Source organism: Harpia harpyja, chromosome 7, assembly GCF_026419915.1.
Source record: "Harpia harpyja isolate bHarHar1 chromosome 7, bHarHar1 primary haplotype, whole genome shotgun sequence".
NCBI classification, from domain to species: Eukaryota; Metazoa; Chordata; class Aves; order Accipitriformes; family Accipitridae; genus Harpia; species Harpia harpyja.
Window position 1 is genome coordinate 5,656,289 of NC_068946.1, and position 24,609 is coordinate 5,680,897.

Consider the following 24,609-nt stretch of genomic DNA (forward strand, 5'->3'; position numbering starts at 1 on the left):
ACCAATAAAGGTAGTTGCTCTTCCCTTTCCTTAGCCCTGACTCCTCTCACAAGAGTGGTATCAAGAGTTTGGGTTAAAATGATTTGCTGTTGAGATTAAGCAACAAAATGTATATTGCCAGGAGAGGTGCTGGCAGTACATTTTTTCATGTATCTGCTTAGAATTGTTTTATACAGTACATAGGAATAGGTTCTAGTACATAGGAATGGGTTCTATTTATTACTGCTTTTTTCTGCTTTTAATGGTTAGATCACTTTCCCTTGAATTTATAGCCCAAAATAATTGAAGAAAATTGTGTTCACCCCCAATGGTTGTTACATTGAACTAATGTGGAAATTGGTTTTTATTTGTACTGCTTTTTTGGGTAGGAACTTCTGGGTACAAGGCATTACTTCTTTCTTACGTTTCAGAGCTTTGATGTTAAATAATTGAACGAGAAATGAGAAGTTGTTGAATTGTAGCAGTCTGGAATACACTGAAAGGAGAGAACTGGTTTAAATTTGGGGCAGGGGAGTTGTCTTCTAGGATCTGTTAGTTGTTCACTTTAACTTTAGAACTGGTTTAATAGTGTGTGCTGTAGATGTACTGTTTGGTCAAAACTAGTAAAGGGAAACTGAAGCCATATATGATTGCTTAGGTTACCACTTTGTTATGTGTTGATGCCCATGTTGCTATCCAAAGCCACAAGCGTTTTTGCCATTTGATACTGTACTGGGGCAAGGCATATTATTCATTGGCTTTGCATGTCTGTCAGCTTTTATAAGGCAAGAATGTCAGCACAAGGTGCATCCAAGTGAAATGGAGTTGGCCACAAGAAATGGAATAGCAACTGTTGCTATTTGCAATCCAGACAGTGATCTTTTCTCCACACTGTAGTTTTGGACAATAGCCCTGCTCAGGGACACAGCATCTGGTAGAGGAGTGATTTAATTTTAACGGGGATGCTGTAACCACATTTTCAGAGATTTTGGTGCAACATGATGTTAAGTGCATGTTTGAAATAGTAAGAGTTGTGGGTCTTTAGAATTTTTATTTATCACAGAAGGAAAGGGAGAAGCCCCCAGAAGCCCCCAAAAGTCTCCCAAAAAAGTATCCCAAAGCATAGCCTAACTGGCCTGAATATGTGAGAAATAAGCATCCTTTGTTTAGGATGACTGGTATTGGGATGTAAATCATCCCCAGGAAGACTGTCACCACCTTTGTGTAGCTTCTTTCTTTGTAGATTTTGTTTGCATGTATCATAATTAGTGTATCACTCCCAAAGGCAGATTGCTGCTTTAGGTGCAGATGGGTATGTGTAAATCTAAGGTGTTTCATCTAATTTTGATATCCTCAAGAGTATGCCTTTTTACAGTCCTTACTTACACAGATGGTGTTGAAAACAGCTGCTGGAAGTAATAGATTTAAGTATTTCCAGCACTGTAATACTGAAAAGAAGAAAGCAGTAGAGATTCATTTCGGCACCAAAAGCTGTGCTTATAAATTACCCTCCTTGGAATACAGAAACTACAGATGTTCCGTACGCCATTAAAGTGGCAGCTGAATCCATTGCATATTACTCCCCGCCCCAGGCAAAGGTTATAGGAAGCTGGTTTGTTGCTGGGAAAGAAAAAACAAACAAACAAAAAAACCCAAACAGAACAAAAAACCAAACAAACCAAACCCAACAACCTAAAAGGTATTTGGAAGAGCTTTCAGTAATTGTGGGGAATGTGCATGCGTGGGGCAAATATTGAAAGAATTAGAGGACCTGAGAAAAGGAAAAGAGCGTAAAATTTACAGATGTACTGATATGAAGAGAAAACAGGGTTTTTTTGAAAAACATGTTTATTCTGGTACTTGTAAAGTGTTCAGTGACTGAACTCACCTGAAGGTTCTTAGATTTTTGTATATGAATACCTTGGGAAGAAAATTAAGTCAAGGATTGCAAGACCTGAAAAGGCAATTGGAGGTCAGCTTTTTGAATGGGATTTATAAAGGCTATAACATAAGAACTGAAGACAAGCATTTTTTCATTCTGGCTTTTGTGTGTGTGTGTGTGTGTGTGTGAACTTTGTCGTAGGGCCATCATATGTTATACAGAAGTTCCAAAGAGAAAAAGTACATAAGTTGGTTGGGGGTCATTGTGGGATTCAGTGGCTGTGTACACTAAGAACATTTACCAGTAATTTGGTTGGTTGAACTAATGTCATCCTATTAAAAATCTGTCTGTAGGCTTTATGCATGTAAAAGAACATTGAAATAAACTATGCAGATAATCCCTGAAATGTCTGTAGGTCCAATTTTTTTCATGTCATCTTCCATGCTCTGAAAATACTGAGCTTCTTAAAGAAAATCCTTCTGCAGTGAGCTCTTGTACTGTGTAACATATATTTCAAAATAGACTTGAGTTGTGCTGCTATGAAATCACCAGGGATTCTTGAACTCTTTGTGTTCCGGATCTTCCCTCTTGCTAATACCCCTCAACATCTAAAAGCCTGTCCCATTCTGAAGCCAAAGGACCAGGGTGACCTACTTGTGGCTTTCTGTCCAACAGAAGAATTTTGTTTAGCAGCAGCATTCCTTCTAGGAATTTTTTTTCTTGACTTATTTCAAATAAGGCCTACAGAAATAGAGTGTTAGGAAGCTGTAAGTCTATTACTTCAGTCTCATTACTCCTGTGCAGCGTGGTAACTCTGTGAATACGCAGATTCACAGATTAAGTTGAGGGTCAGCAAGCTCATTAATTGTACTCCTACATGGCAAGTTAGCTAAGAGTTTGAATTTTATTTCCTGTAGGTATTATCAACCCAAAGAATCCTAAGGAAGCACCAAAGTCCTTCAGCTTTGACTACTCTTACTGGTCCCACACATCGGTAAGTTCTTTTACAAGAAAACTGTTTTGTGGTTGGGTTTGGTTGGGGTTTTTTTTGTGTGTTGACTGGCTTGATTTAACTGCATTCTCTTCTGATCACACCATCCCTGTCAGATGTTTCTGCACTGTCTCTCACCCTCATTCAGGTTAAAAACCTGTCATTGTACGTTGTCTTTTCCTGTTTGGGGGAGAGCAGAATGCTGAGCTGGAGTTTGATAACAAGTTGTAAATACTTGAAAGATTACTGAAAATGCTCTCAAACAATGTTCTTTTCTAAATATTTTAAGGATGCATGTAAACCACAGTTAATTCAGCTTTGCTCTTAGACACGTGAAAGTTGCTTGAGTTCTTACAGTTCAAAGAGAGATGTGGTCTGGGTTCCCTTGGCATATCTGGAAAAGACAGAGTAGTGATCCATGTTTCCGATTAGCTGCAAAAGCAATAAACTCTTCATCTAGCTACTCTGCCCCACCCTCCTGTGAATTGGTGCTAAGGTCTTGCTGACTTCCACTAATTGTTCTACAGCAGAACTGTGTTATTCTGCCATCTACCCCTCCCCTGCCTTATTTTCTCAAAAGGTATAGAAAGAAGTGATAATGCATTTCTCTAAGATTAATTTTAATAACTTGGATAGTGCAAATAAGACTTAATATTTCTGAGCAGATTTGTGGCCAACAATATTGTTTTCATGATGAAAAACTTGGATTTGTGCAGCTTCTTTACTGAATCTTCCAGAGCAGTCATGCAAGTAGATTACAGGATCGGTCAGACAAACATTGTGAGCATAATTCCTGAAAACTAGCAGATAAGCAGCATCAAGGAAAAGAAGTGGTCTGATAAAACCTTGATCCCAACATTAGAATGTTAGCACAGCTGCGTTTGTCCTGATTTTAGGAGCAAGTAATGTTAAAATCCAATATTTCAGGAAGAGAGAGAATGCTAGGTTAAGAATAAGTCACATACAATGTAGTGGCGTACTCCTACAAAATCAAGTTTCAGTGATATGTTATCTGTGCAGTCTCTTCTGGTTTGTGCAACATAAAACGTCTGTGTAGATAATCATTAGTATGATAATTTTCTCAAGTATTTTTACCAAGGACTTTCCTTAATGATCAAGAGAGGACGTCAGAAAAAAGAGCATATATGCTGAATCCAACTTTCTGTCAGTATTTTTGTATCCTGGAGCTACATCTTGGATTGCCTCTTGTAAATGGATGTTTGGGTCTGATCAGTACAGTGCCTGAAATGCACTACTTAAAAAAAAAATGGACAATTAATTTCTACAATTCATGAAGTTCTGTTTCAAATGTGTTCTATATTTGCCTTGAGACCTGGCAAGTGTATTCTTTTTGGCATCTTTAACTTGTGATTTTTTCATTGCATGTGCAGTGGTCCTGCTTTTCAAAATGTAACAAACTTTTCCATTGAGTGTTTGAAGGTGGTAACTTGCTTTGTCCTTATACAGATTTCTATTGCTGGATGCATCTACGGTAGAATTTTTGTTTGTTTTATCACTGGGCTAAATTGCTTTAAAGCATTGCTTTTTTTTTTTTTTTTTTTTTTTTTTCCTTTCCTTAATTTAATGTTATATTTCAGTTTTATTGCTAAACTTAAGTTTAGCCATAGAAAAATGTTCTCATACATTGTCCTTGACTGGTTCGGCTATTTGCTGATTTGAAATACGTATTGACATACTTAGGGATTTTGTAGTCACCAGTGAGGTTGTAAATAGAAACCTGGTTTGGATTAGACAGTGGAATCAGACAGCTGCAAGAGAAACTTGGTCATTTTAGTGATTTGTTTACAGTCTTTTGATCTTGAAAAAACCCAACAAAATAAACCTAAAGCAACTTTTGCTTTTCTTTTTCCCCCTGCTACCCTTCAGAGCCCTTGTTAAGACCAGCCACCGTGGGATTTTTGTAGCTTCCAGCCCTTTATTCATTTGTATTGACTCTCTGAACTCTACTTTTGATTTTCTCCCCCCTGCCTCCCTCTTCCCAAACACCCTGAATCTTGTGTGTTGGTGATGTTGCATGAAACTTTTCCAGTTGGTTGGTTGGTTTCTTTATGCAGATTATTTCCTCAGCATTGATGGAGTGGTCCTCCAAGGGTTGTCATTGTTGTTCTTCTCCAGCTGGTACTGCCTTGGGAAAAAGCTGTGTGTAAAAATGTGCTACGTTTGCCTCTTGCTCAGGGATCGACCTACAAGATAGAAGTAGAAAAAAAAACCAGTCGCTTTTTGAAATGTTACTTGAATGATAGGATAAGACTGTATTTATGCTGTTTTCATGTCTTTTCAGCCTGAAGATCCCTGCTTTGCATCTCAGAGCCGTGTGTACAATGATATTGGGAAGGAGATGCTGCTGCATGCCTTTGAGGGCTACAATGTATGCATTTTTGCGTATGGACAAACTGGAGCTGGGAAATCCTACACAATGATGGGCAAGCAGGAGGAGAGCCAAGCAGGCATAATCCCCCAGGTAGAACAGAACCCAGAAAGGGAATTTGATTTATATAGCATGTTCAGACACACACTTGCTGATATGCTCTTTTTATATTACAATAACAGTTAACAGAGAACCACAGTTTATTTTTGAAGTGAAAGAAATCTACTGGGGAGAAAGAGCGTTATAAGTTGTTTTCCCTCTGATACTTTTTTTTAAAATTGTACTATACACTCTGTGTATTTTTCCTACATCCAATTTCTCCGCTTCCCCAAAAAACTGGTAAATCAAGAGGTCTTTCACTGGGTTTTTTGTCTCCTCTGACTTTAGCTAGGACAGCACTTAAGCACTTTGTATTCAGTAGGAATTCAAAAGGTGGTATTACTGATGAACATGCTAGAAACTTTGTGTAGAAACAAGTTTCCCAAGGCTAAAAACTGAATAATATATCTTGCGAAGAAATTAAGTGTATGAAAACTTTGGGAAAAATATTTACAGCAACTAAGCACAGGCCAGTGTTATTTCCCCCTCTGAAATTTGTTTTCGACATTTGCCATGAAATTTAAATAAGTTGAGATACCCCCACAAGAAATTTTGGCCGACAACAATTTATGCTGTCGTCATGAATTTAGCATTCTATAGCTGTTGGTTGTGTGGCACTTGTTCTACATGCAGGCCTTTCTCAGTGTGTAGGTGCTGACAGTGGACCAAGTTTGTTGGAAAATAGTGCGTTCCTCCATTCCCAAAATAGAAATCTGAGACGGTGTTTTGATTTTGGTAGATAAATTTGCTGGAAAGCTTGAGTCCTCATTCTGCTGCAGGTTTGCAGTACACATTGGCCCTGTTCCACATGTGTGAAATAGACAATACAGAGCGTTGTTCTCTGTTAATAGTGTGGGCATATGTACTGAGATAGGTTGCAAGTATTGTGGTGATTAGCTTAAAATAATGTTGAAAGAGCTAACATGATGAAGGACAGAATTGTTATATCTAAGCATTTTGGTTTTATTACAGTAATATAACAGTGTAACAGGTGAAATGAGCTGAAAATCTTTGACAACAGCTTCGTGCTAAAATTTTTTCGTTGTAATCTCGATATTCCTATTTGTTTTTCTGAAACCTCAAATACATACAAATTAAACATTGCCATAAACCCCCCCCAACTTAATAATGCTCCTGTAGATTTAATAATGCTGCTGTTACCCTGTTTTATTTAAGATGAAATAATTTCCCTCCAATTTCATTGAGAAGCCTTCTCATACAGGTACAAAATGAATTGTCTCTTCAGGGAGACCTTGTTGAATCTGTTCTCTTTCTTGTCACATGCACAGAAGGTACAGCACAATTGTGTTCCAAGTAATATAGGGTGTTGACAATAAATTCTTATGTGTTGGCAAAATTCCCTGCCTGCCAGTCCCTAGTGTGAAGCTTTATGATACTTCAACCATGTGTTGACTGAATACTCCAGAATGTGTACTTTCAAAATTGCCTGTATTCTTCATAATCTGTTTATTTCTCATACAGTGGCTTGTAGATATATGTTCCAGAAACCTGTTTCTACTCTTATTCCTCTCTGTACCCACGCTTTTTAATTTCCAAATACATATCTGTGGCTTGCCCGCTGTTCATTTCTTCTTCCTTTGTTACCTTAATTTTAGGTCTCTCATTTCAGTTACTTGTAGACAAGCACTCTTGAAGCAGTAGACCACTGATAGTTAAAGTATCCTTCATATGAAGATACTGTTAACAAATTTTGAAGTCACTTCTGCCTATTTGTTTAAATCTGAATCCTGGAACTTCAGCACACCAGATAAACAGAGTGTTGTTTTTATGAGATTAGGAGAGGATTAAGGATTTTAATAATTCCTTTCTAAAATTATGACTTCCAATTCAGTTATTATAGGCTTTTTCTAATTTTATAGTACAGAATAATAATATTGGTTAAACCTAGAACAATTGTTGAGATACTACATAAAATAAGGTTGAATGATAGTGATGTAGAATTGAGATTAAGTATCTTCCAAGTGCAGCTGTATGTGGTTGATGTAATAGGTTCTTTTTCTTCCCCTGCCCTCACTATAAAGCCAATTTAGTGACATGTCATAGTAGTTACTTGTTATTACTCAGTAAAGACTAATTTCTGACTCGGGTTTAATCTCTTTCCAGCTATGTGAAGAACTGTTTGAGAAAATCAATGACAACAGCAATGAAGAAATGTCATATTCTGTAGAGGTGAGTCTGGTGAGGGATCAAAGATGATCTGTGTGCTGGACATCAGACTGAGCTTAGGTGCTGCATTATTAATGTTGCATTAAGAAGCAGATTTTTTTTTTTAAGATTTCTGTCTTTCTCTCTTGTTCGATGTTTGAGGCAAATGTAAATAAAACCCTTCTGGGACTTTTTTTTCCCCACCAGAAAATTAGTAGACCTTTACCTGTGTAGTAATTCTGAAAGAAAAGATGGGCTGAAAAACCTGAAGATGCATTTACAGGTGGTTTTTTGTTTGTTTGGTTTTTGGTTTTTTTGACTGCCGGATGGAAGACTACATGTTTCTTGTCAATTACTGTAGTCAAAACTTATATCCTATTTCTCTACAGGACTTGTCTAGGATAGCTTAGTCATGCAGTCTTACCTGACATCTGTTAGTAAGGTTGGTTTACAGAAAAAAATTGTTTAAGCTGTGCATACACAAGAAATTTGTCAGTACTTAATTTTTCTTTATTATTATCCTTACTTAGGTTGGTCTGTGTTTAGAAAGTGGTTTTCACAGGCTATCATACTCCAGCATTTCTTTTTCTCTTTTGTCTCCCTGCCCAGCTCCAAAATAAAACCAAAAGCAGCTGCTTCACAGAAACAGTATTTTCTTTCTTTTACTGTGTGCCCCCCCCCAATCAGTTTTAATGGCTTGACATGCAAATATATTGCGGGCTTGGAAAGAAAGGGAGACCAAAAAAACTGGTAGAAGTCAAATGTGATTATTATTAATAAATATGAATTCCAATCATTACTGCTTCTAAATTACAGAACTGGAAAATGACTAGTTCTGTGGCTTTGAATCTGTCCATTTTAACGCTTCATTTAATTGTATTTTATTAACATTTGATGACTTAATGCTTGAATACCATAGGAGTCTCATGTTTAGGATTTGTGAATGAGAAGATTCCCACATTTTCATGATGTTTTTTCCATTTGGTACTTGTTTGTGGTTCTGATTATGTCTCCAAGCATAAATTTGTGCATGTGAGAGAGAGAAATAGTCTCTTTTACAATGGAAATCCAAAAGAATGAATATCTGACAAATAAGCAGAGAAGGGAGAGAGCTAGACAGAAATAGTGACGGAAATGTATAAATAGTGTATTGTGATCTGTTTTGGATATAGAATTAATTTTTCTGAATTGCACTTAAACAAAAAGAGATCTTCAATCTCTAAATTTCTAGAACTGCTGCTTGCATCTATAATCTTTCCACAGAATGAAAATGAGTAACTTGTTGTCTCTTTTAATATTTAATATCTTTACTGCTGCAGCTGCTACCTACCTGTTGGACTGGGATAAGCCTAGTGCCATGAGAAACATAAAAATTAAAGAATGCATTTAAAAATTATCTTAGCTTTATAATTTATTTCAAGGGGTGCAGATTTAAGATTACCTTAGTTTGACTAATTGTACTGATGACTCAGGAATACGGCAGGATGTGGATACAGCTTAGAATCAAGTTGCTTCTGCATACAAAGAAATTATTTCTTTTTCCTTTCTTCAGTTTGCTTTGGAGGCTTGTAAGAGAGATTCCTTGTAAGCAGACTCCTTTTACCACCTGTCTTTTTTGCACTTTTAAACAGACAGTTTTGCTGCTGTGTCGTATTAAAACTGTTAAGATGATTGTGAACTCAAGAATCTAATTTTTAATTAAACACCAATGTTTTTTGAAATGGTTGAGGGATCTATACATGGGTGCAAGGCCTGCAGCTTATGTTAGAGATGTGATGCATGAGACTAGTGACTCTTCTTCCCTTCTGCTATTGTCTCAAGCTATTAAATGAACTGAGACACCCACCTACAGCTTTCTTGTAGTGGACTGGGAGAGTTTCTACCAGTGGCACTCTGAAATGCTGCAGAGCTGCTTGCAGAGGAAGCCTTAAGAAACACTAAATTGTCCATGCAAATTCCCATTTTCAGGTGAGTTACATGGAGATTTACTGTGAGAGAGTCAGAGACTTGTTGAACCCGAAGAACAAAGGGAATTTGCGGGTGCGAGAACATCCTCTGCTTGGACCATATGTGGAAGATCTGTCTAAGTTAGCAGTCACGTCTTATACGGACATTGCAGACCTCATGGATGCTGGGAACAAAGCCAGGTTAGTGATGGTAGCGTGTTATATGTTTTTATCTCTGTTGTGGGGATATATGGTATATAGCAGCAAATTTAAAATATCTTCTGTGATGCATTGGCACTTCTAAAAAAAGCTCATGTCACATAAGGAGTATTGTTGAAATATGCCCTGATCAATGCTATTAAAAGGCTGAAATCAATTGGTGTGGTGAAATAGTGCTGCAAATTGCTGTATAGATATTTAAAGCTTGTAATGAGTTGAGATGAAGTATGTAAATAATTATACTGGCTTTTAGTTCTGCCTTTGTTGTGTACTGTATCACTATATTGGTATAAACAGACGTGAACACAGTTTCCTCATTTATTCAAGTGGTCAGGACTAAAGTTGGCATTCTAGCTTTAGGTTCTGGTTCATTAGTAGTTGTTTTTATGTCAGCTGTAAGCTCCATTTAACAATGTGTGGGAAAGACTGACATAAATGTCACTTGTGTTGTCTTAAGTGAGTGTAAGGCAGATTGAGTACACAGATTGAGGAAGCTCTGCTTAAACTGTGATGAAGATGGGAGTAACTCAGGAGTGAAAAATCAAAGGGTTTGTTAATGGTATTTGGTGTGGCTTGGTCTTGGTTGCAGGGCAGAACATCACCTGTACAGCCTCTTGGTCTCATTCTTCTACAGCTGCATTTAGCCCTGCAGGTAGTTGTACTTGCAGCATAGAGGCCACTGTTTTCTATACAAGTATATATCTGTTCATATTTCAGGACTGTGGCAGCTACCAACATGAATGAAACCAGCAGCCGCTCTCATGCTGTGTTTACAATTGTCTTTACTCAGAAGAAACATGACACAGAAACTGATCTTTCCACAGAGAAGGTATGTTACAGATAAGTGGTTTTCTGACTTTTTCACAAATCTTCCCTGCGGTGACTTATTCTTACTAGCAGTATTATGAAAAAACGAGAATGAATTGTTTTTTCTGGTGTTTTGTTTAAGGGTGAACTTGCTGTGTTCATTGAGAGCGCCCTTTTATTTCTTGTGGGATTTTGTTTGATTGTAATTCTAAAAACAACTAAATGGGGAGTATGTGCAGGAGGAGAATATATAGATGTGGGAAAAATATGGCCTTAAGGACTAGGTTCTATGGGGAGGGATATATGAAATAAAAGAAGTCAGTTTTCTTCCTCAGTCTTGTCCCCAGAACTTTCTGTGGTTTTGCTTGTCAGTGCAAAATATTTGGTTCGTTAGTTCTTTTCTTTGGGCACAGGAATTGGAATGAGTGAGACTTAGGCACTTTCTGGAATTTGCGTGTTGAAAGGAGGTACGCTGTTTAGCATGGAACAGTTTTTTCTGGCTTTTATTACTCTGAACTGCATGCAAAAGTAGCTGAAAAACAGGTACTGTTCATGTTTCTGAACTGACCACTGTGGATAGATCTGAAAAAATTTATGTGCTGAAAACACCTTCCCTCCTCCCCCAATGATAAGACCCTGTAAAACTATCATTAACTGACATGCAGTCTGTAGCTTTAGTTAGACCAGTGTTTTATTGTTGGTGTCACTAGACTCAGGATGAAACATTAAGTTTCTTTTCCTTTGAGATTCCTGTGTTCTCTGTAGCAGTAACACTTAATTTCTTTTGACTTCTGTTTTGCTCTGTTCATGTGAAACCTCATTCTCTCTTTTTAGGTATAGTGATACTTAAACCAGAGCATAATCCCAGACACTTCTTATACATAAGATAACAGCATCAGGCTAATTGCTTGTGAAAACTCTGTTTGACTGTAGTTTTCAGCGCACTACGGTGATTTTTTTAGACAGCAGAGTTCTTCTCATGCCATAGAATTCTTTGAAGTTTTGTTCTTGCTCTAGTTCACCAAAAGCTAATTCTCATTGTTAATGTGCTTTCTCTCTTCAGGTCAGCAAGATTAGCCTTGTAGATCTAGCTGGGAGTGAGCGAGCTGATTCAACTGGTGCCAAAGGAACCCGATTAAAGGTATTGGGCCGTTGATGTATGGGGAAAGAAAGGGAAGGGGTGCACAAACATCATGTGGAGTCTTTGCTTGACAAATAGTAAGGAAAAGAAAGGATTGCTATTATAAGTATGGAAAAAATAGTTGCAAAATTGAAGACTTCCCCCCTGTCCCCATCATGGATGTGACATTTGGCTCATTTAGTCTATAGAGGTTCATGGTTGAACAATGTTAATTGCTATATAATACTGGATTCTGTTTTCTCAGGAAGGAGCAAATATAAACAAGTCTCTCACAACTCTGGGCAAAGTTATTTCAGCGTTGGCCGAAGTGGTAAGTACAGCATTTACTTACCTGCAACCACATTTCCATAGCTAGTAAAACTGAGACGCTAAAAACCATGGAATACAGCAGAATCATTCACTCTTCTTGGCCTAGCATTCTCAGCCAAATTAGCTGTGTATATTTTGATAGATGAATAGTGTTGATAGTATTCTGTGAGTGTCACGCAGGCTGGTAGAAACTTTGTTAATAGATTGAAGCACTGGTTTATTTAGCTGTGAAGAAACCTTGCAAAAGAAGCTTGCATTTGTGTAGAAGACATGTTCACGTAGCAGGCTTTTAGTTCTGCAGGAAAGTAATTTTATTTTTATTTAAAAGAATAATTTTAGAAGACTAACTGCAGCTTTGTTGTTAAAAATTTTAGAAATACCAGTGTAGGAATATCACTGGCTTTTTTTGCAATGGCAAGACTTAATAATGTGTTGAGTTGAGTGAGCATATGTTGATCCAAACATAGGGTTGTAGGTTTAGAAAAGTACTTTGTCTTTACATGTATACTCAACTACTATTTAAAAAAAAACCCAACAAGTAAATTATTACTGTTCCTTTTAAAAGTGAGTTCTCAACAGCTTGGACAAGTTGAATATACTTAAGTGCTTTTTAGATAATTTCTTTTTAATGAAAACCATTCTCGTTCATTGGGCTTCTCAAGAAAAGAAAATACTAACCAAGCTAACATGGAAATTACATATACAGCTCTGTTAAGCAGCTCATGTTGTATCTTATTCCTCTTTAATGCTTTCAACTTAGGATAACTGCACCAACAAGGTATGATGATCTGAGTAGTAGTGATGTTGTCTTTTTTGCCTGAGTGTCAGATTTTATTCTCTTCACTTTGGAATCAAAGAGCAAGGATCTTTTATATCAGATCTTTGAGAAATTTCTGTGACTATAAATTATAGTCACGAAGCCTGAGAATTATCAGTACTAAAATTTAAAAATGTTCTAAGGTTGGGGATAGATTTATGAAAAGTACACATTTAAGTACGTATTTAGGAAAATTATTTTATTACATTCCTGCTCCTGATTTGGTGACTTACCTTGGGAAAATTTACTTTTAGCATGGATAACTTTGTCTTTGCTTTCATGCTTCCATTCTCCATGCTTTTTTCTTTACCTCATATGATGGACTGTAGGTGATAGTCAATTCTAGTTTTCAGCTTTAGCATCTGGTTCTTACCTGCCCTTAGTAATTTTACTTGTCCATTATAAAGTTACTCACCTTTGCCAAGGGACAATAGAACTATTGCAAGACTAACACTCACATTTTAAGCACCTCATGAGTGTTAAAAGGAGTTTCACGCAAATTATAATCAGGCCTTGTATTGCAAAGCCATATCCTGTGTTAAATGTTGTGTAGAATCAGACTTTTGGCATCTCTTGAAGCAAGATGTTTGCTTACTAACTATTCGTGTAAGTAAACAGATGACCCAAGATTCACATTCTGTTATAGAGCTTTTGAAGTTAATCGTTGTTTCTTTTAGACCAAATAAAGAAGCTAGGGAAAGCCTTTACAATGAAATTTGGAGGGAAGTTTACCAGAGGTGCTGAGAAGGCCCTCTTCTCATGTGGAAGTTCTACATTTGTCACTACTGATTTTGGGACAAAGTACTTGGATACTTGGGCACCTGTCTTGTGGCCTTGTGCTTTGGTTTGGGTAGTCTTTATAAAGTTTTTGTCTTTTTTTTTTTTTTTTTAAACCAAATAACCCCCCCCCAAAACCCCCAAATCCACCTCCTTTCTACTTATACTTCTAATTTCAGTGTCCAAGTACTTTCATCCTTTCCATCCTCAAGTTTTCTAATAACTGCTTACAGAAACACAGGAAGATTGGGTAGTTGTCCTTTCACATGTGCACCCGTGTATCTGTAGCTGTGCAATCTCCTGTAATAGAGTTTTGACTGCTCTAAAAAGCCGTAACTTTTCTAGCAAAGGAAAAGTGAATCTTCTCTTGAACAAGTAAGGTTTACTGCTTAAATTCTCTTGGAGTGGTGTTAGAACACAGAATTCAAATGTCAAGAAGGTATGCCTCATACGCAGAAAAACCTTTCTGAAGTTAGTGCATCAAGGGAATTCTCTGGACTGCTTATCATCATCTGTTTAGATGTCTGAATATGTTGTATGTTATCTAATATCAAATTCAGTAATCACTTGTACAACTGAAGATGGGCCACCCCTCTGTTTAGATAGCATATGTGTATGCTGTCATGGTTCTTTTAATACCTATACTATGATTTTTATGTCTTAAATCTGAATTTTCCATTCGGTGTCTGTTTTTCAGTAGTATGCTCTTTCTTTGTAGAGTAAAAAAAAGAAGAAGACAGACTTTATACCGTACAGGGATTCTGTACTAACATGGCTACTTCGAGAAAATCTAGGTATGGCTGATTTGCATGTGCCAATATGGAAGGAAATTGTCACTAAATTTTCTGACTGCTTTCAACTCACTTAACCTCATACTTGATACAAATTTAAGTATTTTTAGTAGTCAAATCTGAGTCATATAGTTCTACCTTTTGTTAAAGTTACAACTCTCTTTCCTATAATTTTTCTATGTTACTTAGTAATGTAGAATATAGTTGAATTCTATAATTTATTGAAAGTACTGATATTTAGCAGGAAACTAGTGCCTAGATTGTGCACTGTAGTTTCATCTAAAATCTTGACTGTTCATTATAGGCGGTAACTCCAGAACTGCGATGGTTGCTGCTTTGAGTCCGGCAGACATAAACTATGATGAAACTTTGAGCACTTTAAGGTACTTTCTTTTTATCTGAGATGGATATGGGTAGGTATTGGCTCTTATGGTCACATTCTATCCTTCAAACATTTGGGTGGTTATACTTTGAGAAAATCTGTGGGGAAGACGACTGTATACTGGCAAGAACTCAATTACTCTGAAAGAACAAAACCCATCCATTGTATGTGAATAGGGAGCTAGGGGTTTATTGCCTACTCTTAACTTGAAAAATCAAACTCATCCTCTCGTTCATATGTTCTTTTTCAGTGTGGTCCCTAAAATTAGGCATATTTGTTAAGCTGAGGCTTCAAAGCACTGAATAAAGAAAAAAAGAAAAAAACACGTCTGTTGTACATGCTGTTAATCTGTGTTGAATAGGGCTTGTCTTTTTTGCAGCAATACACTGTATTAAATATGAATTCAAATGCATGATTGAATATAATCCAGGATTCTCTTCTGATGTACAGCTGCAAGCTAAATGTCTCCTATATTGCTGCATTCCTGTGTTGCATATAAGCACTTAAGTTCATTGTAAGGTTTCATTGTTTTGGTCTGGTTCCAGATATGCTGATCGTGCAAAACAGATTAAATGCAATGCTGTTATCAATGAAGATCCCAATGCCAAGCTGGTGCGTGAGCTGAAGGAGGAGGTGACAAGGCTTAAGGATCTCCTGCGTGCCCAAGGGCTGGGAGATATTATTGACAGTAAGTGGATTAAACAGACCTTACCATCTTGAGGTTGGTCTCTCCTACGGAGGAGGGAGAGCTGGGCCTGTGAGAGAAAGGGGTTTAAAACAGGGAGGTTTAATGTAGGTGCTGATATTAAATTTTGAACGTGGTTTTAGAAATGGTAGCCTCTTCTGTCTTTAAATAACCCATCCTAGGATTGTCTGTAGAGTTGACGTGGCTGTAGAGTTCAAACTCTCAAGTAAAAACATGGAGATTGAGTTTCCTGTTACTGTAGAAATGATTTTGTGTACTAGAACTTACACATTCAGGAGCTGCTCTGATAAGTTATGGAGGGCTTTTTGTCTGGCTGCCAATAAAAGGAGGAGAGTTGAGATATAGAAACTTAATTTCATACTGAGAAAGAAAGCATCTTTTCTTCTTCCTTAAAGGGTTAAGGTTATTAGTTGGTACTTGGCTTTAATGCCATCCTTGCTCAGAAAAGAAAACGATGGCTAATTCCTGTTAGACGATGTCCCGAGTGACAAACCATTTGTCATTTCAAAATAACTAGCTATGAAACAGCTGCTTGTGAATAAATAATGAATTCTTCTGGGGCAAGATTTTGAGTTAGGTTGGCAGACCAGTATTTTACTGATTTGCTTTGCCAGCAACCTCTTAAAGCACCAGAACACACTTGTGCCTGAATAATTTCCTTGTCCTCATTCCAAACGAGGCAAATAAACTAAAATTTTAGCTGCTACATTCTTCTATAATATGACCAGTGATTTATTTCCTAGTGAAAGAGATGCCCATAAAACCACTGAACGTATTCCAGTGGATTAAAAGATTCTTTGACTTTAAAAAAAAAAAAAAGTGAATGTTGCACCACCAGATTTACCAGAGCTTACTTGCCTGTGAAGCAGAAGTCCTGACTTAGTCACAGACTGCTTAAAGATGTGTAACATGTATTTACTTTTTTGTTTGCTTGTTTTCAAGAGAATGGGGCCAGAAGAGAATGAAATGCAGGTGTTTTTCATGCTTGGTACAGTCTGTGTTTTTTGGTTCTAAATCAAAACTGAAAAAAAAAAAACCTATGTGTTACTGAAAATTGTGTTTTGTTTCTTTAAACATAAAGTAGTATTCTCTTCCCTTCCTGTGTCGCTAGTGAACCTTCAATTTTGATCCTTCTTGTATTTTCCCTCCTGCTTCCTTTCAGTTGATCCAATGGGAGATGAATACTCTGGAAGTGGAGGCAAATGTGTGTATTGTGTGGTTCTCTTTTTAACCTGCTTTCTCTGGGTCAGCTTTTAACTGAGCTTTGCATGCCAGCATTTCTCACAGGGAAATCCCAGACAGAACACTCACTGTGGAATGCAATGCAGTTTCATGGAAACTAGCTTAACCAGCGTTTCTTAGATTGAGTTGACAGTCAAAAAAAAGTGCAAAGTTTAAAATGCAACATATGTTCATTGCTTTTTTTCTGGCATAATATAGAAGGGAGAGTGGTGATTCTTTAGTCTGTTTTCATGATGGCCAACAGTTTAGATTCAAACTAGAAAAACTTTTTCTCAAATCTTTCTCAAGTTACTCAGTTGAAACAGCTTCTGCTCACCTAGCTTCCTGGCCTTTTAACATCTCTTTTCCACCTAGAATTATTTGTTTTAATGTCAAGTGATTAACTCAAGATGTAATGTTATCAGTTCCTCCTGGAGACTGAGATTTATTTATTTTGTATAGTCTCTTTAGGAAAAAAAAAAAAAAAAAAGTTGGACATTTATGCTGAAGAAGGTCTCTTATTTGAGCTTAAATACTTGGTTGCAGATGATTAACTTAATAGGGTTAAAAAGAGTCAGCAAATGGCTTTTTATTTCTGTTCTACTGTTTGCTTCTATGAAAGGGAAATATATTTAGATCATTGCAAGAAAAATGTCTTCTACATAAATTTTGGGTTGGTAGACTTTTTAAACTCAGTCAGTCAGTCTTCTTCGCCCTCACTCAAACAATAGCAACTGGAAGAGATCTGTCTGAAATTTCCGAAAATTAAAGCTACTGGTGGTGTAAAGACTCATCCTGGCCTTGTCTTATGTTCTGATGCTGCTTCCAGTGTGTGCATATGTCATCTGTGTGAAAGCTGCAGCCTCCAGGAGAAGCGTGCATGATGTTGAAGGTTTTGGTTCTCTGTGGTCACAGCAACCGTGAAAGCCATTGCAAGTGCCACTTCCTTTATCTTCAGGAGTGCATGTGTCTATTGGCCTTTTGAGACTTCATCCTCCCTGCTCTGTCATGCCTGCTTTCCTCATCCCGATGGCATTCCTTTTCCTTAACTTGCTTTTCTTCTGCTAAACTCCCACCCCTGCTTCCTGTATTTGCAGATGGTGGTTTTCAAACTGACTTGATGCAATATCAGTTTCATGAGGCTGAAACAGCAGGTTGAATGTGGAGTAAACTAGGGCATAAGGCTGACAATAGCAGAATTGTTCAGGAAGAGTAGAGGAGATGTAGGAGGACATGGAAATTTATGTAATGTCTGGGTGAGCATCTTATTTTTGTAAGTGTGAAGCCCTTGTTTATAACTTGCAAGGTCTGGTTTGACATGTTTCCTTCCTAAGGATACTTATTTTAAAGGGTTTGCTTTTGAAATAGAATTTGAAGCTATCAAAATTATTTAGTTGTCTGATATTTCCATGTTAGAAGATTTTTTTTTTTTTGGTGTGTGATTATTCTGAGGTTATGGTTTACAGAGATACATGAGAAGCTAAGTTAGATTAAAATAAATTGCTGTTGGATATTAGTTCTTAAATCATTCATGCACCTTTTCCTTGTTTTCTGTCTTTCAAGGAGGCATCTTTCAGGCCTCCAGGTTTTCAGGCTACAAAAGCTGCCTTATTAAATTTTAGGGTTTTTTTTTAAGGCCTTCCTCATCTAAACTAAGACAAAAAAGCTTTAAAGCACCTTCTGAAGTATGAGAGCCTTATCAGATATTTCACTCATCAGGTATCTTAGATTTTCATTTTTCAGATAAGGAGGGTCAAGAAGTAACGTAGTGATGTTATTGAGAACTTGTGTTCTCTTCTCCCCATCACGGACTGACAGGTGATTTACATACTCTTTTGTGAGATTTTAAGGAGGGGTAGTTCTTTGTCCTGTGGTCTGGGTGGTTCAGCAGAACCACTGCTGTGATAAAGATTTACTTAATCATTGTTTTAGATTAAAGGAGTCTGGAAGAGAATGTTTTGCTGAGTTTAAGGGGTTGGTGTCTATTAGGACTTCAGCCCAAAATGCCACTAATCTCACGAGGAACTGAATGTGCTGCTGGTCTGAGCTCCGTGGTGCTCAGTTTAGTGTTCAGTTAGGAATAGGATGGTTTATTTTTTTTTTTTTTTGCAAGTGTGTAATTTATGTTTTCAGGCTTTGTTGATCCAAATGGTTTATGATGCAGTCGTTACTAATAATCCTCAGGGTCTGAACTGAGTTACCACTATGTTATGGACACTAATATTAAAAGATTTGTTTCAGAACTGCCATCTAAAAATTACAAAACTTGTCTTGTTGCTGCTTAAATGCTTTCCTCTTACACTGGTATTTCCTTCCTTTCCTTTTTCCTCTTACCTCCCTCTTCCTATTTGCCTTTTTCCCATCTTTCTGCCTTCCCTCTGTCTGTGTGTCTCTCTCCCAGATTTGAAAGATTTTCAGAACAATAAACATAGATACTTGCTAGCCTCCGAGAATCAACGTCCTGGCAATTTTTCCACAGCCTCCATGGGGTCCCTCACTGCATCTCCATCCTCCTGCTCTCTCAGTAGTCAGGTGGGCTTAACATCTGTGTCCAGTATACAGGAAAGAATCATGTCAACACCTGGAGGAGAAGAGGCAATTGAACGTCTGAAGGTAGGTATCACTGTAGATTAAGGAGGCTATTATTTTGGTCTCTTCCAAGGCTAAATAGCGGTGAACCCAGGAGAATTTTCTTCATAAATATCTCCAGTTAGCTATTGTTTCTGCAAGAAGTTGTCTGAAACCCACTTGCACCTTAAAAAGGGCACTTAACTGCAGTGGGCTAGAAACTGGGTTCATGCCATGAACAGCCTTTCTTGTTAGGATTATTTACGTTTAATTGTAGCCTGGAGCTACAACTAAATTATAAATGAAAATATTGATTCTTGTTTACAGGTCCTCTGATGTAGTGGTAATTATGGAAAATTTGATCACAAGTATAGACTTCAGGGGGCCTGGTCAGCACTAGTGTGGACAAAGTCTGACTAGCAAATGCACTCAGCTTTCAGAAAACCAAATTACCCCGAAGTTGAAAAAAGGAGGAAGAATAATCTTGCCAGTGTTGTATTCGCCCAGCCCCCACAGATTAAAATGTGAAGCACACAGAATAGCACGCTTTATCCAGACAATAGCGGCCTTGTCCCAATTCTGCATAGAATTGAACTGCATCAAAAGTGCATTACAGTGAAGTATTTCTTAATTTTTATGAAAGCTCCCCCAATCTCCATGGGTGGATGAGTGGGGAGAGCTGGCTGTGTTGAATCTATGCTTCATTCTCATGTCTTGTCCATGAGACACTGCTACAGGGATTGGAATGGGCTGGAACTCACACTGCATATGCCTTTCCTATTGGAAACCCACTGTTGCCATGGAAATAACAGTGTGGTCTCTGCAGTTCCTTGGCATCCAGTTACTGAATGATGTCTGTAAATCAGGTTTAAAAAGAAAAATAGAAAAAGGAAAAAAAAATTAGGTGGTTCAAATTACAGTCTGACTGTGTTTAGTTCTGAAGTCGTCTTTTCTTCTGAGCTTGCCTTCAAGGCTATGTACCTTTTTAAAAATTAAGGAAGACAACTTAGAGTTTTGAAGTGCTGAGAGTACTTTTTATATCCAAAATTAATTTGAGGTCTAGAACTGAGCACAAACTTCAATTGCTTTGTGTATTATGTAAAGAACTTTGAGAAGAATTGTAAAACAGCTTCTGGGATTTTCACACAGGAATCTGAGAAGATCATTGCAGAGCTGAATGAAACATGGGAAGAGAAGCTGAGGAAAACTGAGGCCATTAGGATGGAAAGGTCAGGAATCAGAAGTGCTGTAGATGTGGATGGTCTCTAGAAAATGGAGAAGTGTGGAAAATGGAGAATGTTACTCTGTTCAAAAGCAATGGAACAGCAGAATAGTGCTTAGTGATAATTCTGCTGATGTTTGTGTTATGTATTAGGGGCAATGCTGAGAGAAAGCCATATTCTTTCCTATATTTCCTAGAGTTGAAGAGTTTACCATTGTAATTCAGGTAACATCCTAAGCTGCTGCATTGGTTTCTGCTGTGAAGCAGCATGGAGTCCTGGTCTCTTTCTTTCTTCTTCCACTGTTCTTTTAGATCCCCAAAATTCTGGCCCTGAAGTTGAGCAGAAAAGATTAAGTTTTTAGTACTGGAGTGTCTAAAATTATGAAACACATCCAGCTTTCCAGCTTTGGTTTGAATTGTGTTTTAGAGCAACAAGACAGATGCTTAATAATTGTCAGAAAGTGGGTGCAACCAAACAGAGCATTACTTATTAGAATATTAAAAGCTTACAAAATATATAAGGGGAACATCTTTGCCTGGAAACAGTGTGACTGAGCAGTCCATAAAATCATGAGGTATATGAAAGAAAGTGGATAGAGACGGGTTATTCACTGACAGAGCGAAGGGACTTTAAGGCTAACAGGTGATATGAAACAAATAGGAAGTTCTCACAATACATAGGTAAAGCTGTGGAAATCTTTACTGCATGATGTTGATGATGCTAGGAGTTGGAATTAAAATAAAAGATGACAAAACCTCAAAAAAACAACAAAACCCCTTTGGATAGCTGTTTAAAAGAAATGCCACCATTAATGATGGAAATTCCTTAGGAAGAAATTGGGAGACTATGAGAATACTTTGGGGAAAATATCACAGTGTTTGCCATGTTCTTATTCTTCTGTGTTGGTGTCACTGTTGTGCTTTGTCAAAGCCGAGAATACTGTGTTACATGCACAGTTTGACCCAATACAATCCTTTTTATGGCTTAAGAAGGAGAGAGTCCTTTCTATATTAGATCAGGAAGAGCCAGTTAAGTCTTTGTTAATTAATGAATAGTGGTAGCACCTTTTACCTAACTTAAATATTTAAATTTAGAACAGACTTTAACCTTCCTTAAAGAAGCAATGAATGTAATGTCCTAAAATGTCCTTATTTTGTGATACATTATTGCACTAAAATGCTGTTAAATCTCTAAAATTTCTCCTGTTGCCGTTCTGCAGGCCTATAAACTAGGATTAAAGTTTAAAAACTTGCCCTATTGTGTTATAAGGTGGTGACAGTCCTGGTTGTATGGCCACTGGATAGGCTGGTTGAAAGTCTAATGTATTTCATTACAGGGCATTCATTAGACCTTATTTTGTTGAAGAAGCCTAAAATATGGTAAATATCTTGCTTTTCTGTCTCAGGGAGGCACTGTTGGCCGAAATGGGAGTTGCCATTCGGGAAGATGGAGGAACACTAGGAGTCTTCTCACCTAAAAAGGTAAAGAAAATTGATAACTATTGCATCATGTCTCCAAAAGGCTGATCAATCTGGGAGGAGAGGGGATGAGGGACCTACCATTCACACAAGGGCTTGTATTCATGTAAGATGCAGAAGAACATAAGTGAGGTTTGGACCCTTAGTAGTAAGTTCCTTTCACAATATCTTTTCGGAAATAGCTTTAGTGTTAGAATCTGTCAAAACACTCTACATCTAAGGATTATTTTGCCCATAATAATGAAGTTGGATGCTGTTCCTAATGTAAGTGATGCAACATAGTACTTAATGCCTTTAGGGAGCTGCAGAAAGAATTGCCTGTGGTAGCTTCCATTGGTTGTTAAAGTAGGGAAGCATGTGCTAGCCTAATACAATGATGAAATAGGAGCAGTGTGAAAAGTTCATGGGGAGACTTCCGATATCAAAAAAAAATCGTTGAACTTTTTTATACCTTCCTTTAGAAGAATCTGTGCTGCACACAGAAGTGTTTGCAGCTCCTTGCATATGTGTTGATTCAGTACCAACTCAGAAATGCTGCCTCTTACGTGGTTGTTGCCATTTTCTGTACCAGCTGTGTGTGACCTTCATGTACTCTACCTATTCTTTGAGATACCCAGAAAATGTTGAAGTCCTGGTCAGGTGCTCTTCCCTGAATTTGTGTTTTAATCCTTTTTCCCCTTGGAAAAAGGGATTGTAATCTAATGAAGTTAGTAAAGAAGCTATCTACACAGTTAAAGCAGAATTATTGAAGAATACAAGGAAAAGAATGTACTTTCTTGTATCCCCCAAATCTTTGAAAAAGGAGCACAAAGTAATATCTTAGCCTGAAACTTGCATGTGCAGTTGTGTAACAAACTTGATCTAAGGTTAAACGGGGACCTATCTAGAGACATTGTACAGAAATACAGGAGAGCAGAATTGGTTAAAATGTTTAATCCTTTGCTTAAAGTAGTGTTAGACTGTTATGTTTGGAGTAGGTAGAACTCTGGTTTGCTTTTGGTATCTACTTCAGAAGTGCCTAACGTTTGTAAAGACGCTAATTCGTTGAGTGTTCTTTACATTTCTTTCTTTTATGTTATGGATCCTCATCTCCTTTTAGATTTTCCCTCAGAGGCCCTCAGCTCTTTTTGATGACTCTTTTGGTGCATTTTCAGCTGATCAGGTTTGTGTATAAATGCCATCTGGATTAAGTAGTTGCTTTGGTAACAGATAGTATTTATTTTTACCCATATAGGATTTATTAGGAGAAGTAAAACTCCTGACCTAGTCTTGTCTGCTTCTGTTCCTTGCTATCCTTGCACTTCAGTTTCATTAGGTCTCCTTCTAGCAACTGTGGCTGCTGTTGCAAAAATTTAGGAGATGTAGATAGCAAACTTGAAGTTTTTTTAATAAAGACTTTACGCTTCTGAGGTACCAGTATATATCTAATTGTATGCTACTAGGACAGCACTGTGTTATTTTTACTAGCTGAGCTGTAAATTGAACTCTGCAAGGTAAATTTTGCCCAGTTCACAAATTAAAAGGTGTCACATTGTGCAATTATTGCTGTATCTACCAGTTTTGCTTTTGATGGCAGGAAACTTCTTGAAATGGATTGTGGAAATCTAATTGCTTGTGCTGTCATCAAATATAGGAGCAGGGAAAATCCTTCAGCTCATGCTTGAGGAATGCTGTAATGTTGTACAGGAGAAAGTTGAAAACATTACTGTCTGTGGATGAATGACAGGTCTTAGAATGAGTGAAGAGTTGGTTTTGCTAGCATCACCTTTAAGTTGTTGAGCTTTATTTCTTAGAAGAAAAAGTAAGAAAGGCAAGTAAGAAAACTCCCTGTTGCCTGTGAAAGACCCATTCAGACTTTGATTTAGTGTAGTAAATGAACTCAGATGCTAAAACATGTATGTATAGGGTACAGTATTATTTTCAAAGCATCCAAGTGGTACAGGTCATAGTGGTGTTACAGCAGTCGACTGTGTCTGGGATTTGGTTTCTCTCCAGTTTTCTCTTGATTTAAGAGCTTTATACAGCTCCAAATGTTGATTTGAATGCAGTGAATAGCAATGATGGCATGGGACATCTTCAGCTGCAGTTTTAGGTGGCTTCTGTATTTTTAGGGGTGAAAAAGTTGTCTTGTTTTTTCCTCTTTTCTGTCTTTATAGTTAAGTCTTCCATTGGGCAATTGACAGACTTCTTCATTCAAAGACAAATTTCACTGTGAACATCCAGTAATTTTTGAGCTTCTGTAAACTGAGTGCTGTTAACATCTCTCTTAAGTAAACTTTTTTGCAGCTAGAGTAAGTTGATGGAAGCAATGTTGCCAAGGAATCTTAGCCAAATTTATTTCTTTTTGCTAAATTTATTCTATTTGAGGGTAACAAAGGGACAGGTGGCTTATTAACAGCTTTATTTCTCTTTTATCATCTTTATTCTTTAATTCTGTTTAACCATTTCTGCCTTTTCTTTTGTGCTTGTACTTACTGCTATCTCACTGGCTAGATTTTCACACCAAGGCCTTGTGACTTGTTTGCTGATTCCAATGGGGTTTTTTCACCAAAGAAGGTTGGTTTAGTAACCGTAGTGGATTTAAATTTAGAAGAACTTTAGATGAAGAGCTTTTTAGCTGTTTTAATTAGAGAATGTTGGTAGTTTTAGATTTTCTTCTGATGTTAACAGACTTTGCCAAATGAGCACCTGACCTTTATTGCCCAAGAAAAGCCAAAG

The 24,609-nt window shown here is 37.4% G+C and overlaps 1 protein-coding gene across 25 annotated transcripts in view; it reads left to right on the plus strand.

Annotated features, from left to right (window-relative positions):
* Positions 1-24,609, plus strand: part of KIF1B (kinesin family member 1B) — a 98,634-nt gene that overhangs the window by 20,027 nt on the left and 53,998 nt on the right. For 6 of the 25 annotated variants that reach the window (XM_052791996.1, XM_052792008.1, XM_052792002.1 and 3 more), the window contains exons 3-16: positions 2,779-2,855; positions 5,155-5,334; positions 7,465-7,530; positions 9,475-9,653; positions 10,389-10,500; positions 11,542-11,619; positions 11,864-11,929; positions 12,689-12,706; positions 14,241-14,316; positions 14,618-14,696; positions 15,241-15,383; positions 19,102-19,235; positions 20,340-20,419; positions 21,819-21,894. In XM_052791996.1, coding sequence (XP_052647956.1) covers positions 2,779-2,855; positions 5,155-5,334; positions 7,465-7,530; positions 9,475-9,653; positions 10,389-10,500; positions 11,542-11,619; positions 11,864-11,929; positions 12,689-12,706; positions 14,241-14,316; positions 14,618-14,696; positions 15,241-15,383; positions 19,102-19,235; positions 20,340-20,419; positions 21,819-21,894 — 1,364 coding nt within the window. Of the gene's footprint in view, positions 1-2,778; positions 2,856-5,154; positions 5,335-7,464; positions 7,531-9,474; positions 9,654-10,388; positions 10,501-11,541; positions 11,620-11,863; positions 11,930-12,688; positions 12,707-14,240; positions 14,317-14,617; positions 14,697-15,240; positions 15,384-16,563; positions 16,606-19,023; positions 19,236-20,339; positions 20,420-21,818; positions 21,895-22,990; positions 23,054-24,384; positions 24,448-24,609 lie in introns of all 25 variants that reach the window. The other 19 variants (XM_052791986.1, XM_052791988.1, XM_052791994.1 and 16 more) reach the window with 9 other exon arrangements.